At 38.4% G+C, this 17,445-nt stretch overlaps 2 protein-coding genes across 2 annotated transcripts; both read right to left on the bottom strand.

The window, feature by feature from the left end:
• Nucleotides 1–759: 759 nt before the first annotated feature.
• On the bottom strand, nt 760–5,905 carry LOC148046294 (sulfotransferase 1C2-like). Its single transcript, XM_087713788.1, has 7 exons — nt 5,735–5,905; nt 5,481–5,609; nt 5,300–5,397; nt 4,720–4,846; nt 4,345–4,439; nt 3,314–3,494; nt 760–2,001 (listed from the first exon to the last, which is right to left on the bottom strand). Exons 1-7 carry the CDS (start codon nt 5,886–5,888, stop codon nt 1,889–1,891), a joined length of 897 nt encoding a protein of 298 aa, XP_087569914.1. The 5' UTR covers nt 5,889–5,905; the 3' UTR covers nt 760–1,888.
• A 2,501-nt stretch (nt 5,906–8,406) lies between these two features.
• LOC148046295 (sulfotransferase 1C2-like) lies at nt 8,407–15,533 on the bottom strand. The gene is made up of 7 exons (XM_087713785.1): nt 13,362–15,533; nt 13,108–13,236; nt 12,927–13,024; nt 12,344–12,470; nt 11,969–12,063; nt 10,932–11,112; nt 8,407–9,617 (listed from the first exon to the last, which is right to left on the bottom strand). Exons 1-7 carry the CDS (start codon nt 13,507–13,509, stop codon nt 9,505–9,507), a joined length of 891 nt encoding a protein of 296 aa, XP_087569911.1. The 5' UTR covers nt 13,510–15,533; the 3' UTR covers nt 8,407–9,504.
• Between the last annotated feature and the right edge of the window lie 1,912 nt (nt 15,534–17,445).

Consider the following 17,445-nt stretch of genomic DNA (forward strand, 5'->3'; position numbering starts at 1 on the left):
ACTTCCAGTTGCCTTATGTGGGCATGGCCAGTAGGTGACTCATCTAATTGTGGGCTGGGAGTTTAGACATTCTACTCCTCCTCCCCTCCTGAAAAGAATTCTGTTCCAACTGCCAGTTGCCTTATATTAACATGCTCTGATGCTAAGGAATTACACATTCTACATTAATTTTCAAGCTTTAAGTGTCAATGTATCCAGCCTGATTGTAACTACTCATTTATGCAGGGTGGGTTGGGATGTTAATTCTGTGTTGGTCCCAAGAATAAAGAAATGAGCTGAAAGTCTGTACACCAACGTTGTCGTTCATTTAGTCTAGTAATAAAAAACCAGGAAATTATTGTAAAGTTACTGTTACATTTTTAAAAAAATAAGTGCAGCATCCACTTAATTTTTCCAGATCAACTGACCCATTGGTAGTGACAGGAATTGACCAACAAACTTGTCGCCGAAGCTGGACATTGTGGACCGAGAAAGAGTGACTGTCTCAAAATCAGCCATCTGACTTTCATGCCTAAAATGGGACTAGAGCTCACAACTCCTGGTTTCTAGCCTGGAGCCTTAACTTTCCTTACGACGTTAATATGGATATTGCTATTGTGATATAATTTATAGCTGTCAGTTCTGAACCCCATGATGATTTGGTTTTCTTCTCTGAACTTGAACCAAACACAAGTTTACTCTAAGCATTTAGCAGACAATTAGGGACTCTCTACATTATGCTCTCCAGGACTAAAAATAAAGATCATCCCACAAAAGATAGATATTTATCTTATTTTATTCTGCATGATGTGAGCTACATTTTAAGGATTAAGTTTGAGAAGAAGGGAAGGAAGAAAAGGCTGATTAATTTACTTAATCAGTGGGGATCACAATCGTAAATAACACTCTGTTGCCTTCTTATTTTATTTTGCTATTCATAAGCCTTGATGTTGATGGACTAGATCTATTGTCCATAGGTAATGTGATCAATATTTTAAGGATTAAGTTAGAAATAAAGGGAAGGAAGGAATGGTTGATTTATTTGCTTAATGTTATCACCAGTGCAAATAACATTTGCCTTCTTTCTCAATAATTCTTCTTTAGCCAGGGATTGCTGCTGTCAGATACTGGAGTGTGCAGGCAACTTGCCCAAAGTAATCTGCAACATTGTCTGACAGCTTCCTCTGCTTGCTTGCAGAAGGCCTGCAGGGAAGCTCCAAAATGGCAATCACGTGATTGTGGAACATTGCAACTGTCATAGGTTCAAATCAGTCAGACTGGGATCACATGATCGCAAGATTGGTGGGACAGCCACAACTTGGAGGATTGTCATAAGTACCACTCTTTCAGCGCTGTAGTAACTTTGAAAAGTTGCAGAACAAGTGATTGTTAAATGAGGACTACCTGTCTACTTAGCATAGCCAAGAGGGAGAAGTTTGGATTGGCAAGATTTTTGAATATTGGCCACTTGCTGCAAATTTTCTCCAAAAACAGATGTGATCAGAGCAAGGAGAGCAGGCTATGCTGTGTTTGGCTATAATTTAGATTTTTGATCATCTTAGTTCTCTTTTTCTTCTTTTTTCTTGCACAATCTACAAGCTGAATTCCTGTAAGGATAAAATGTACCCTCACCACAAATTATGTCTGCCTCTCTCTTTGGGGAAAAACATAACGCAAAGGTTATTCAAATAAAATGTACTCATTTTTATCTCCCCATCACAGAGAGTGATTAGGAGGCTAACTCTTTACGTTTCTCTTGGGAATTTTTTCCCAAGGGAAAGGCTTATAAAATGGCGAGCCCATCCATCGCAAAATGGCTTCCTTGCATGTAAATTTGTGATTATTTCTTTTAAATCAAGTAGAAATCATTCCGAGAAAAAGTTTTGCTTGAAGGCATTGTGAAGTCTGTTTATAGCTCTGTGCGGAATTCCAAGCCACTGTCACCTAGTTTTTGGATGCAGATTTCATCTAGTTGTTGGCTTTGAGCCTCTGTGAAGTGTTCCTTCCAGTCCCCAACGGTGCCTAGAGATGAGAAAAATACTTAGAGAAAGACAAAAAATATCCTCAACAACTTGGATTTCCAGATTTCTTTCTTCAAACTCAGTGCTTCTCAATCTTTGCCTTGTTAAGATGTGCGGATTCTGAGGATTGAAGTCAACACATCCTCACATGGCCCCAGCTGAGAAATGCTATTCTGACCCAGTTTTCAGAACTCTTTCTCAGAGCTGTTTGATTGCTAAGAAGCCTTTCCACCGGGGTGAAATCCTCCCGGTTCGGCCCGGTTCAGTCGAACTGGTAGAGACAATTGTCCCTGGTTCTGCGAACCAGTAGTAAAAAAAAGGTATGAGCCGCACAATCGTCAGAAGCTTCATCTCTACCCTCCTTTTTAAAGCACTTTTCCCTGCCTATTCGGCCGGAACCGGCAGGAAAAAATAATGTTGTAAAAAGTGGTGGTGGTGGAGCTTCTGACAGTCGCACAGCTAATAGCTGATCCGCATGATCGTAGGAAGCTCCCCCTCCCGGTGCTGTTTAAAGCATTTTTTTGCTCCTGGTTTGTGCGAATAGGTGAGGAAAATACTTTAAAAAGTGAAAAAAAGTTGGCCATGCCCACCCAGTCATATGACCCCCCACCACCAAGCCATACCCACAGAAACGGTGGGCAAAAAATTTAGATTTCACCACTGCTTTCCACATTGGATAAGTTGGAAACTTATCAATGAGTGATCCAACCTAGACATACGGAGAAATTTCCTGACAGTGAGAACAATTAATCAGTGAAATGGCTTATCTTCTGAAGTTGTGAGTGCTCCATCACTGGAGGTTTTTTAAAGAAGAACCTGGACAGCCATTTGTTTGATATGGTACAGGGTCTCCTGCTTAAGCAGGGTGTTGGACTAGAAGACCTCCGAGGTCCGCTCCAACTTCGTTATTCTATTACTGTCACCTTTGTTTCAGTTACTTTGGAAATTATTTTGGACAGCAATATAATATTTCCTTTTTATTTTTCTCACTGCTTAATACAATCCCAAATGCCCCCCTTCCCATCAGGTGTATCTAGAACCTGCGGCTCTGGAGGTGCATGTGGCTCTTTCATCCCTTTGCTGCGACTCCCTTTCATTGGTGGGCTCCACAATTGATAGAGTTAGGGTTAGAGCTTTTGGTTAGGACGGGTAGAGGAAAAAGGACGCCATGCTAGAAGGAGACTCTATCGTGGGGGAACTGGACTTCCGATTGACTCCAGAATTGAACAGGAGGCTTTTCGTTAGGACCTTTGTGGCTCTTTGAATGTTTAAGGTTGCTGACCCCTGAGCTAGAATTTTGTTATTCTCCTCACCTTTTCTCATAAAGGGTGACACTGTCTGGTCAAGGACCGAGGAAGGCATGTTGCTATAATTAGCCATTGGGTTCTCTTTCATGCTCTCAAATTTAGTGTGCTGCACAATCTGATCCAGGACTGGTGCTGAAAGCTCTATATTTAGGAACTCAGCTACTTTCTGGATTTCCTGAGCTGGATTCTGGAAAGGAAAAGAAAGATTAGAACGAGACATAACGTGAATTAGGTTGTGAGAATATAGAAAGTGTCATTGAGAAAAGATGTTTTTATGTGGTCTTCACCCTCTCCGTGTTTTGTTGTCATAATTAGGAGCTTCTAGTTAGTTTACTCATTTAGCTTTTCTCAAAGTAACTTGTTTTCTCACTGATCGATCAATAAGATTTTCAGATTTTCTATTTATTGTGATAGACTACAACAGAGCAGTAGATATAGGAGAGTGAGGAAAACAATTAATAAAAAGTAAATGCACCTTTCTCCTTCGAAATACAAATCTCCTTAGCAGTCTATATCTATCTTTTCAACTGCAAATGCACGGAATCCCAGGGTTACGGAAGTAATTGCAATTGAAAAATAAAAAATAAAAACAATTTTTTGAACTTTGCATTGCAAACAATGATATCACACACAGTGGGGTGAATTTTTATATACTGTACTTCAGATGCAAGTCTACTGTTTTATAGTTGGTGTGTATGTGTAATAATGTTGTGATTACTATATCTGTATTTGAACCAGACCATAATTTTTAAGTGATCCCCCCCCAAATCTTACATGAAATTGTGCTATATTTTTATTCCTATTGCTTAGGGTTGTGGTTTTTAATAAGTTTACTATTCAATATTGTCAGGTTATGTTTCTGATTTAAATAGTGTAAATTAATTTCTTATCCCAATTGTGGTTTTAAATCAAGGACCACTATAGAAAAAATGTGAACCTTGTTGGTGAACATTAGTAGTAAGAAGTTCTAAGGTTCTCTTTAATGGAAATTATCACTTAAGTATGTTTGTACATAGAAATGTATGAGAGATGCTTACCTCTTTTATGTCTTCATAAAAGAGGTACAAAATTGAATGGTGGTTTTTAGCCTCCCACCAACCACGAACATGGTCAAACCATGAGCCATAACCAACTGCAAAGAGAAACTTGAATTAGAAATATAAAAGTTTAAATATTACCAAACTGTACATCTAAACTATAAATCTAAAAAAAAAAATTAGCACCAGATTTTCCTGTATTTTTATACTCTTTTTAGCAGATCTTGTTCAATCTTCACCATGTATGTTATTAACCAGAAAGTTCCACTTGTCTCCTGTATCATGAAACTTAATGAAAGAGCTATCGGGATCACCTGCCCCTCTAAAACATTCAGGTAAGAAGCATTGTTCTTTACATAAATAGCTTCTAATTACCTTTCCCAGCAATGAAATTCTCCAGAAAATCTTCCCACTTTCCTGGATCTGGAAGTATTTTATTCATGCGATGGAAATGGAAGAAGGAAACAGCACAGTCCTTGGCATTTCTGGCCACATAAATGATCTGTGAAAATAAAACATAGGGAACGTAAGTTGAAGGAAGTTCAACTTATGGGAACTATTTGTTGTGTCTGGGCCATGGGTGAAACCCCTTCCACATAGCAATCAAATCAAATTCTGCTTAATTTTTCAAGATTAATCAAAGTTGATTAGGTGATGTAACCTCACCTAAATCTGATCCAATGGAAAGCAAAATTTAGTGTAAAAATTTCAGACTTTTCCTTCTTGACTGCTGAAACTTTTCTTTCTTGATTGCTGCTGTGACTTTTATGTATTTTTTTATTTCATTAACTGTATTTAATTCACTTATATCAAATAATTAATTTAGAAATTAGGCCCACTGTGTATTGCTGTAGGTTGGGAAAGCATTATGTAATGAAACTCTACAGTAAACATTTGATATACTGAGTAAAGAATTCCAGATCTTTGAATAACACCCCCCCCACAAAAGTCTAACCTTGCAATTTTGTTCCCAGAAGGAAGTTGGCAGGAGTTGAACTGGGAGATGAGATTTGAGGGTTCGCGGGGATGGCATTGCCATTGCCAGTTCAAAGCCTGCAAGATCAGAGGAGACAGTCACACATTGCAGAGTACAGTGTTTAATTCTACTTTTTTCCCTCTGTGGCTGAGAGACTCACCTGAAGGCATGGGCTTTGGAGGGAAAAGTTCTATGTAGGGGCTCCGCTCGTAAATGGGTGCCCGGGCACATTTCTGTGCATCTCCTCTATGCTGGACCATGTCCACAATTTCCTGTATCCACGTGGTTCCTAGTAGGAAGGAAGGAGAAAAGCTATACGGAACAGAGAATTCATCCAGCTGCCATGGCTATCCACATTTCCTGGTTCTCCTTCTCCCACAGCTCTGCCAATCATTCACATGAACTCCTCTTTACCTGCTTTGGGATAAGTGCAGAGAAGAAGGTCATCAGGCCGAGCTTGAAAGCCACTTATTAGATTCCAATTTTCTAACGTTTCTTTGGGCATTAGGATTCCTTCAATTTCCACCAGGCTAGAGGGCTTCATAGATTTGGTTTCCAAACTTTCCATCTCTGACTTGAGGCTCACCTACAACACAGCAAAAGAGATATTATTGTATGGTACTTCTTAGTCACTTCTGTTTCCTTTAGCAGAGTTATCAGAATATACAATCTCCGATCCACTTGCTTTTTCACTTCTGTTGTGGACTTTCAGCTTTCTGTCTACTACTCCCTCTTACCAAACTTTCGGGGTGGGGCATATCTGTTGATGCAGATTTGGAAATACTAAGTTTCAGGTTAATATTTCTCATATATGAAAACTGAGTAACCAGCTTCTGTCTCCTTTTCAACTGGATGAGTGAATTGTACACATAAAACAATTTTGTGCTGACCAAGACTTTTGATTTCCACACCACATTTCTTCATTATGCAAAACACGGAGACATGAGCTCTATTTAATCTAAACATAAGCAGTGCTCTGCTGGATCAAACCCCTGGCCTATCTCACCCAGCAGTCCATTCTCACTGGTCTCCCAGCAAATAGTCTTCAGACAAGACTAATATCTATTGATCTCCCATTTGAATGAGATATACAGTATATAAAATAAAATTTAATGTCAGTTCTCATGTAATAAATGTTTGATGTTATGAGCACTAGCATGACTTTTTGTGGTCTAGAAACAACCTAACATCAACATTAATTTATCTATTGCATATTTACCCTGGCTTATGTCTTTGAAGTTCTCCTTTTGGTTGATTCCTAAAATGGCAACAATCCTCTGGATGTGGATGGGCTAACAGAGTATCCAATGAGCTAAATGGCTGAGTGATGACAGGGTGGAGTTTCCTAGGTCCAACCCAAATATTGACGACTATTGTGTAGATTTTATTGTTAGAAACAGATTATTTTCCTAAGGAAATCCACCAGGGTCCCTCATGTTGAAAGAAGGTCTTATTAATGCCATAATGGTGGCACTGTGTGAGAATAGGTTCTCAGAAGATCAGAAAGCAGCTATAACTATATTACTCTATTACTAAACTATGGACATGTAGAACCTGGCCTTTTGGGTTTTTTTTCCAAAAAAGAGACTGATTTCAATTCTATGACATCTCTTTTGATGCTCACAGTAGAAACTATCCTAAATTTAAACCTCAATTTCACTATAAATAGTGAATGCCATTATGATATCAGAAGGCAGGGTCTTTTGCTTTGTTTTTCACAAATACTATAAATCTATCTAAGATTAAGATTCTTGAGTAGCTTCCAATTCTGCTTGTGTAGTTTGCAATTCTGCTATGGTCAAGGAAATTATGACAAATGGAATTAGAATATAATTCTTTCTTTCTCTCTTTCTCATACTGCCCTTCTCTTTCACCCTTTCCATGTCTGTCTGTCTGTCTGTCTGTCTGTCTGTCTATATCTATCTATCTTATCTATCTATCTATCTATCTATCTATCTATCTATCTATCTATCATCTATCTATCTATCTATCTATCTATCTATCTATCTATCTATCTATCTATCTATCATCTATCTATCAGCCAAATACCACTCAGTCATCACAAAATGTCCACAACTGTAAAGCCTACAAACTTGTAATTCAGCATGTATGTTCCTTTTGGCTTTTAGGTGCTTACTAAGAAAGGATTTTTCAAAATGACCATCAGATCATCAATGTTTTTTATACAGTATTATATCAACACACATCGATGCTAAGGAGTTAGACATTCTACTCCCCTCCCCACCTGAAAGGAACTCTGTGTTCCAACTTCCAGTTGCCTTATGTGGGCATGGCCAGTAGGTGACTCATCTAATTGTGGGCTGGGAGTTTAGACATTCTACTCCTCCTCCCCTCCTGAAAAGTACTCTGTTCCAACTGCCAGTTACCTTATATTAACATGCTCTGATGCTAAGGAGTTACACATTCTGCATTAATTTTCAAGCTTTAAGTGTCAATGTATCCAGCCTGGTTGTAACTACTCATTTACACAGGGTGGGGTGGGATGTTAATTCTGTGTTGGTCCCAAGAATAAAGAAATGAGCTGAAAGTCTGTACATTTAGTATAGTAATAAAAAACCAGGAAATTATTGTAAAGTTATTGTTACATTTTTTAAAAATAAGTGCCGCATCCACTTATTTTTTCCAGATCAACTGATCCATTGGTAGTGACAGGAATTGACCAACAGACTTGTCGCCGAAGCTGAACATTGTGGACTGAGAAAGAGTGACTGTCTCAAAATCAGCCATCTGACTTTCATGCCTAAAATGGGACTAGAGCTCACAACTCCTGGTTTCTAGCCTGGAGCCTTAACCACTTTCCTTAAGACGTTAATATGGATATTGTTATTGTGATATAATTTATAGCTGCCAGTTCTGAACCCCATGATGATTTGGTTTTCTTCTCTGAACTTGAACCAAACACAAGTTTACTCCAAGCATTTAGCAGACAATTGGGGACTCTCTACATTATGCTCTCCAGGACTAAAAATAAAGATCATCCCACAAAAGATAGATATTTATCTTATTTTATTCTGTTGTTCATAAACCTTCATTTTAAACTGGTCTAGATCCATTCTGCATGATGTGAGCTACATTTTAAGGATTAAGTTTGAGAAGAAGGGAAGGAAGAAAAGGCTGATTAATTTACTTAATCAGTGGGGATCACAATCGTAAATAACACTCTCTTGCCTTCTTATTTTATTTTGCTATTCATAAGCCTTGATGTTGATGGACTAGATCTATTGTCCATGGTAATGTGATCAATATTTTAAGGATTAAGTTAGAAATAAAGGGAAGGAAGGAATGGTTGATTTATTTGCTTAATGTTATCACCAGTGCAAATAACATTTGCCTTCTTTCTCAATAATTCTTCTTCAGCCAGGGATTGCTGCTGTCAGATACTGGAGTGTGCAGGCAACTTGCCCAAAGTAATCTGCAACATTGTCTGACAGCTTCCTTTGCTTGCTTGCAGAAGGCCTGCAGGGAAGCTCCCAAATGGCAATCACGTGACTGTGGAACATTGCCATTGTCATAGGTTCAAGTCATTCAGACTGGGATCACATGATCGCAAGATTGGTGGGACAGCCACAACTTGGAGGATTGTCATAAGTACCACTCTTTCAGCGCTGTAGTAACTTTGAAAAGTTGCAGAACAAGTGGTTGTTAAATGAGGACTACCTGTCTACTTAGCATAGCCAAGAGGGAGAAGTTTGGATTGGCAAGATTTTTGAATATTGGCCACTTGCTGCAAATTTTCTCCAAAAACAGATGTGATCAGGGCAAGGAGAGCAGGCTATGCTGTGTTTGGCTATAATTTAGATTTTTGATCATCTTAGTTCTCTTTTTCTTCTTTTTTCTTGCACAATCTACAAGCTGAATTCCTGTAAGGATAAAATGTACCCTCACCACAAATTATGTCTGCCTCTCTCTTTGGGAAAAGACATAATGCAAAGGTTATTCAAATAAAATGTACTCATTTTTTATCTCCCCATCACAGAGAGTGATTAGGAGGCTAACTCTTTACTTTTCTCTCAGGAATTTTTTCCCAAGGGAAAGGCTTATAAAATAGCAAGCCCATCCATCGCAAAATGGCTTCCTTGCATGTAAATTTGTGATTATTTCTTTTAAATCAAGTAGAAATCAGTCCGAGAAAAAGTTTTGCTTGAAGGCATAGTGAAGTCTGTTTATAGCTCTGTGCGGAATTCCAAGCCACTGTCACCTAGTTTTTGGGTGCAGATTTCATCTAGTTGTTGGCTTTGAGCCTCTGTGAAGTGTTCCTTCCAGTCCCCAACGGTGCCTAGAGATGAGAAAAATATTTAGAGAAAGACAAAAAACATTCTCAACAACTTGGATTTCCAGATTTCTTTCTTCAAACTCAGTGCTTCTCAATCTTTGCCTTGTTAAGATGTGCGGATTCTGAGGATTGAAGTCAACACATCCTCACATTGGCCCCAGCTGAGAAATGCTGTTCTGACCCAGTTTTCAGCACTCTTTCTCAGTGCTGTTTGATTGCTAAGAAGCCTTTCCACCGGGGTGAAATCCTCCCGGTTCGGCCCGGTTCAGTCGAACTGGTAGAGACAATTGTCCCTGGTTCTGCGAACCAGTAGTAAAAAAAAAGCTATGAGCCGCACAATCGTCAGAAGCTTCATCTCTACCCTCCTTTTTAAAGCACTTTTCCCTGCCTATTTGGCCGGAACCGGCAGGAAAAAAAATGTTTTAAAAAGTAGTGGTGGTGGAGCTTCTGACAGTCGCACGGCTCATAGCTGATCTGCATGATCGTAGGAAGCTCCCCCTCCCCGTGATGTTTAAAGCATTTTTTTTGCTCCTGGTTTGTGCGAATAGGTGAGGAAAATACTTTAAAAAGTGAAAAAAAGTTGGCCATGCCCACCCAGTCATATGACCCCCCACCACCAAGCCATACCCACAGAAACGGTGGGCAAAAAATTTAGATTTCACCACTGCTTTCCACATTGGATAAGTTGGAAACTTATCAATGAGTGATCCAACCTAGACATACGGAGAAATTTCCTGACAGTGAGAACAATTAATCAGTGAAATGGCTTATCTTCTGAAGTTGTGAGTGCTCCATCACTGGAGGTTTTTTAAAGAAGAACCTGGACAGCCATTTGTTTGATATGGTACAGGGTCTCCTGCTTAAGCAGGGTGTTGGACTAGAAGACCTCCGAGGTCCGCTCCAACTTCGTTATTCTATTACTGTCACCTTTGTTTCAGTTACTTTGGAAATTATTTTGGACAGCAATATAATATTTTCTTTTTATTTTTCTCACTGCTTAATACAATCCCAAATGCTCCCCTTCCCATCAGGTGTATCTAGAACCTGCGGCTCTGGAGGTGCATGTGGCTCTTTCATCCCTTTGCTGCGAATCCCTTTCACTGGTGGGCTCCACAATTGATAGAGTTAGGGTTAGAGCTTTTGGTTAGGACGGGTAGAGGAAAAAGGACGCCATGCTAGAAGGAGACTCTATCGTGGGGGAACTGGACTTCCGGTTGACTCCAGAATTGAACAGGAGGCTTTTAGTTAGGACCTTTGTGGCTCTTTGAATGTTTAAGGTTGCTGACCCCTGAGCTAGAATTTTGTTATTCTCCTCACCTTTTCTCATAAAGGGTGACACTGTCTGGTCAAGGACCGAGGAAGGCATGTTGCTATAATTAGCCATTGGGTTCTCTTTCATGCTCTCAAATTTAGTGTGCTGCACAATCTGATCCAGGACTGGTGCTGAAAGCTCTATATTTAGGAACTCAGCTACTTTCTGGATTTCCTGAGCTGGATTCTGGGAAGGAAAAGAAAGATTAGAACGAGACATAACGTGAATTAGGTTGTGAGAATATAGAAAGTCTCATTGAGAAAAGATGTTTTTATGTGGTCTTCACCCTCCTTGTGTTTTGTTGTCATAATTAGAAGCTTCTAGTTAGTTTACTCATTTAGCTTTTCTCAAAGTAACTTGTTTTCTCACTGACCGATCAATAAGGTTTTCAGATTTTCTATTTATTGTGATAGACTACAACAGAGCAGTAGATATAGGAGAGTGAGTAAAAGAATTAATGAAAAGTAGATGCACCTTTCTCCTTCGAAATACAAATCTGCTTAGCAGTCTATATATCTATCTTTTCAACTGCAAATGCACGGAATCCCAGGGTTACGGAAGTAATTGCAATTGAAAAATAAAAAATAAAAACAATTTTTTGAACTTTGCATTGCAAACAATGATATCACACACAGTGGGGTGAATTTTTATACACTGTACTTCAGATGCAAGTCTACTGTTTTATAGTTGGTGTGTACATGTAATAATGTTGTGATTACTATATCTGTATTTGAACCAGACCATAATTTTTAAGTGATCCCCCCCCCAAATCTTACATGAAATTGTGCTATATTTTTATTCCCATTGTTTAGGATTGTGGTTTTTAATAAGTTTACTATTCAATATTGTCAGGTTATGTTTCTGATTTAAATAGTGTAAATTAATTTCTTATCCCAATTGTGGTTTTAAATCAAGGACCATCTATAGAAAAAAAATGTGTGCCTTCTTGGTGAACATTAGTAGTAAGAAGTTCTAAGGTTCTCTTTAATGGAAATTATCACTTAAGTATGTTTGTACATAGAAATATATGAGAGATGCTTACCTCTTTTATGTCTTCATAAAAGAGGTACAAAATTGAATGGTGGTTTTTAGCCTCCCACCAAACACGAACATGGTCAAACCATGAGCCATAACCAACTGCAAAGAGAAACTTGAATTAGAAATATAAAAGTTTAAATATTACCAAACTGTACGTCTAAACTATAAATCTAAAAAAAAAAATTAGCACCAGATTTTCCTGTATTTTTATACTCTTTTTAGCAGATCTTGTTCAATCTTCACCATGTATGTTATTAACCAGAAAGTTCCACTTGTCTCCTGTATCATGAAACTTAATGAAAGAGCTATCGGGATCACCTGCCCCTCTAAAACATTCAGGTAAGAAGCATTGTTCTTTACATAAATAGCTTCTAATTACCTTTCCCAGCAATGAAATTCTCCAGAAAATCTTCCCACTTTCCTGGATCTGGAAGTATTTTATTCATGCGATGGAAATGGAAGAAGGAAACAGCACAGTCCTTGGCATTTCTGGCCACATAAATGATCTGTGAAAATAAAACATAGGGAACGTAAGTTGAAGGAAGTTCGACTTATGGGAACTATTTGTTGTGTCTGGGCCATGGGTGAAACCCCTTCCACATAGCAATCAAATCAAATTCTGCTTAATTTTTCAAGATTAATCAAAGTTGATTAGGTGATGTAACCTCACCTAAATCTGATCCAATGGAAAGCAAAATTTAGTGTAAAAATTTCAGACTTTTCCTTCTCGACTGCTGAAACTTTTCTTTCTTGATTGCTGCTGTGACTTTTATGTATTTTTTATTTCATTAACTGTATTTAATTCACTTATATCAAATAATTAATTTAGAAATTAGGCCCACTGTGTATTGCTGTAGGTTGGGAAAGCATTATGTAATGAAACTCTACAGTAAACATTTGATATACTGAGTAAAGAATTCCAGATCTTTGAATAACACCCCCCCCCCCAAAAAAAGCCTAACCTTGCAATTTTGTTCCCAGAAGGAAGTTGGCAGGAGTTGAACTGGGAGATGAGATTTGAGGGTTCGCGGGGATGGCATTGCCATTGCCAGTTCAAAGCCTGCAAGATCAGAGGAGACAGTCACACATTGCAGAGTACAGTGTTTAATTCTACTTTTTTCCCTCTGTGGCTGAGAGACTCACCTGAAGGCATGGGCTTTGGAGGGAAAAGTTCTATGTAGGGGCTCCGCTCGTAAATGGGTGCCCGGGCACATTTCTGTGCATCTCCTCTATGCTGGACCATGTCCACAATTTCCTGTATCCACGTGGTCCCTAGCAGGAAGGAAGGAGAAAAGCTATAGGAAACAGAGAATTCATCCACCTGCCATGGCTATCCACATTTCCTGGTTCTCCTTCTCCCACAGCTCTGCCAATCATTCACATGAACTCCTCTTTACCTGCTTTGGGATAAGTGCAGAGAAGAAGGTCATCAGGCCGAGCTTGAAAGCCACTTATTAGATTCCAATTTTCTAATGTTTCTCTGAGCATTGGAATTCCTTCAATTTCCACCAGTTTGGGGCGTTTGATAGCATCCAAACTTTCCATCTCTGATTTGAAGTCCACCCACAATACAGCAGAAACGTTTTTACTGTACTTCTTGGCTACCTCTGCCAGCGCTCTGCTTCCTGTGCCACTGTTGCCACGATGTACAGTGTCAAATTCAGTTCCTTTTTCATCCCTGCTATGGACTTTTCAGGTTTCCTACTGCTCCTCCCTCTTAACAGCTGCCAAAACTGGCATTCAACTTCAATAGATATGGGTGGAGCATGTCCGTTGTGGCAGAATTGAAAATACTTGTATGTTTCAGGTAAATATGTGTAAATTGGGCATCCAGCTTCTATCTGTTTTTCAGCTCAATGGATTACATATAAAATGATTTTGTGCAAAAGTTGCTGATCAAGACTTCTGGTTTCCTCACCAAATGTGTTAACTATGCAAAGCAAAAGTAAGGCATCCAGAAGACCTGAGTGAAAAGTTATGGTACAAACTGTATTTAATCTAAACATACGAATGTAAGCAGTGCTCTGTTGGATCAGACCCCTGGCAACTCTAGCCCAGCAGTCTGTTTTCACAGTGGCAAACCAATTGCACACGGGATCCCATGAGTCTCCCAATAGATGGCCTTTAGACAAAGCTTATAACTATTGGTCTCCCATCGGTATGAAATATATGGTATATAAAATTAAATTTAATGTTGGTTCTTTTTTCGTCAACAATTTTATTTTATTCAAAAGGTTAAAATACACAATCCAAAAGAAAAAGATTAAAGACAAAGCAAAACTAAACTTTGAAAAAATTGAATTAAAAAAAGGACAAAAATACAAATTATCCTTCCCAGTTAAATGCTGTTTAAATCCATTGCAAAATAATATCTCCCCCTCCGGCAAACAGGTTCAAAATTTATGAGTACATCTATTTGCAACACAATTGATCTGTCATACATTACATATTTGAAAAGAAAATAGTTTACAGGTTAAGCAACAAAGAAGTTAAAGTTCAATGCACTCTGTTAACAGTCTGTAATTGTCATTTATGTATAGAAAGTCCACAGGGTTTTTTTATTTACCACAAGTCGACCAAATCATTATCTTTGAGTCCAAGGTCAAACATCTTTGTTTGGTTCTTCATAATAAAACTTTATCTTGGATTTTTAATTGGGAAAAAAATAATTTTGGTTCTGATCTCTTTCCATTATTTTTTGAAGTATGATAATAGATATGCATTTTTGAGGCCAAATATGATTCTAGGGCCTAGAAATAATCTAACATTGACTTTAATTTATCTCTTGCAGATCCCGCCAACCTTATCTATTTTTCAAACATTTATCCTAGTAATTAAGTCCCAGGAAGTTTTTGTGAGATTGTTAAGGTTAATTGAGTCAACCCTGATTCGTGGTGACTGAAGGAATAAATCCATGCTGGATTTTTTTTTAATATTTTGGGAGTAGCTTAATTGTATTTTTGTCCCAGGCCTAGGAGCAAATGACTGGTGTCAAATCCTCCAATTGGGTTGTATCTAAGGCAGAACTAGAACTCATGGGCTCATCTTTAATAACTACACAAAATTACTATCCTGCAAAATTCCCACCCAGTACAATAAAAGGAAGAGCCGCAGTGGCACAGTGGTTAGAGTGCAATACTGTAGGCTGCTTCTGCTGACTGTCAGCTGCCTGCAATTTGGCAGTTCAAATCTCATCAGGCTCAAGGTTGACACATTCTTCCATCCTTCCTAGGTGGGTAAAATGAGGACCCAGATTGTTAGAGGTAATATGCTGCCTCTGTAAATGACTTAGAGAGGGCTGTAAAAGCACTGTGAAGCAGTATATACCTATGTCTAAGTGCTATTGCTAGGAGAGCCAGTTTGGTGTAGCAGTTAAAGCACCAGGGTAGAAATTGGGAAACTGAGTTTTAGTTCCACAAGAAGCCAGTTGAATAGCCTTGGGCCAGTCACTTTCTCTCAGCCCTGGGAAGCAGACAATGACAAACTGCTTCTGAAAATCTGCAAGAACTTGTCCAGGCAGCCACCAGAAATTAACACTGACTCAAACACACATACACAAACAAACAAAAACAAAAATCCATACCCTAGCACTTAAAGGGGAAGTGTAAAGTACCCACATGCACCCGCACCACATGGGCATATGAACTGTGGAGCACAAACAAAGAAACTGAATTAATGTTAATACACATGATGCTTGTTTGTTATTGCATAGGGTTAACTTATTAATGCTCTGAAAATTTTATCTTTAAATTAGCAAGGCAAGCACACTTGCAAATACGGTTTTTGGCTTTCTTGAAAAATAAGGAAAAAAGAATATTTCCTCATTCTGAACACTAATCCAATACACAAAACAATAGAAAAACACGAATGCTTATTTATCCTTCTATTTAGTAACTCAGACAAAGAGAGATATAAATTACCCCGTATTCTGAAAAATTATGCAATTGCACCTGTTAGAGATTTTGGAATGAATTGCTCCATAAAAATAATTTGTCAGCTGTGTGAACTTGAACATAAATCTGTAGTTATGCATATTGGAACTTATCTTTCGTTTGTTATATCCTGTAAATTCCTGGTAGAATGGCGTAAGAAAATAGATATGTACATTCCATAATTAAACCAGTGGCCATCAGATTCCAAATAATGTCTTTCATTTCTGTCTCACCATTACCTTGTCAAGTTAATCTTGTTCCTCTTCCATAGCACTGCTATTTGTACTTGAGATAAAAGCAAGTAAGAAAGTCAGTAGGTGAAAAGTGAAATTCTAATGAATGCCAACTTCTTCTTGGTACCATTGGAAGAAGATATTTCTTTATTGTGGTGTATGATGGTCTGTTTCAAATTCTCTCTGACTCAAATTTAAGATGCACTACATGACAGCGCAGGAAAAAATCTCTATAAAAGAAGGTAAAATTCCTCGTTTCCAATCCAATAGTCTCCCTGGAACTAAGTTGAAAGAAAAAGACATGCTTGCTTAAATGTTAATCAGAGGATATGTTACTAAATTATAGTTCCTCTACTTGTACAAAGTAAAATTAATTCAACTAGCTAGAACCTATTTCTGGAGACCCTTAATGAATGATACAGCATCTTTGAGTCCCCAACTCAGTTGTATCAGTTGAGCAGTGATTCAGATCTTGGTTTCACTTTTCTTGGATAAACTTGGGCAGAATTGGCATTGAATTTTCATTTTTAGATTGGAAGAGCTTATTTTGCATACGTATCGTACAACTTCTGTCTATCCTAGATATTCTAGTTAAATGTGGAGCAAAGAATTCTACTTGCTTCAGTCACATTAGCTACCATAGCTAATGGTACAGAACACTGTTGTATAGAACACTGTTTGCACCCAGGATAGATATGGAAGTTTCCCTAAATAATGCAAAAGATTTCAAACCCTAGGAAAAAGTATATTTAATTTATTTATTTACTATCACATATTTAGAGGTATCAGGATTTTTATTTTGAATAAGTATTTGATTAAACGGCAACAACATTTTAGCATCTCTGACATTCAGTACATCTGGAATCATTTCTTAACTGATATAGCAACTGACAATGGAGCTGCGGACTTAAAGGTTGAGAGGCCAAGTTGTTCATTTAACAATAGCAATAGCAGTTAGACTTATATACCGCTTCATAGGGCTTTCAGCCCTCTCTAAGCGGTTTACAGAGTCAGCATATCGCCCCCACAGTCTGGGTCCTCATTTTACCCACCTCGGAAGGATGGAAGGCTGAGTCAACCCTGAGCCGGTGAGATTTGAATCGCCGAGCTGCAGAACTAGCAGTCAGCTGAAGTGGCTGCAGTACAGCACTCTACCCACTGCGCCACCTCGGCTCTTAGGTACATAGGTGAAGGTCCAGGTTAAATGTGTAAATTTAGGATTAAGTTATGTTAATAAGCAAACATTCTTAACTACTCCATCAGTTGGGGTCTGCAGACCTGGAGGAAAGCCAAACACTGAGGCATATGAAAAGAAG

Source organism: Thamnophis sirtalis, unplaced genomic scaffold (assembly GCF_051295495.1).
Source record: "Thamnophis sirtalis isolate CommonGarterSnake01/CBP01778 unplaced genomic scaffold, rThaSir2_p1.2 scaffold_4, whole genome shotgun sequence".
Taxonomy (NCBI): Eukaryota; Metazoa; Chordata; class Lepidosauria; order Squamata; family Natricidae; genus Thamnophis; species Thamnophis sirtalis.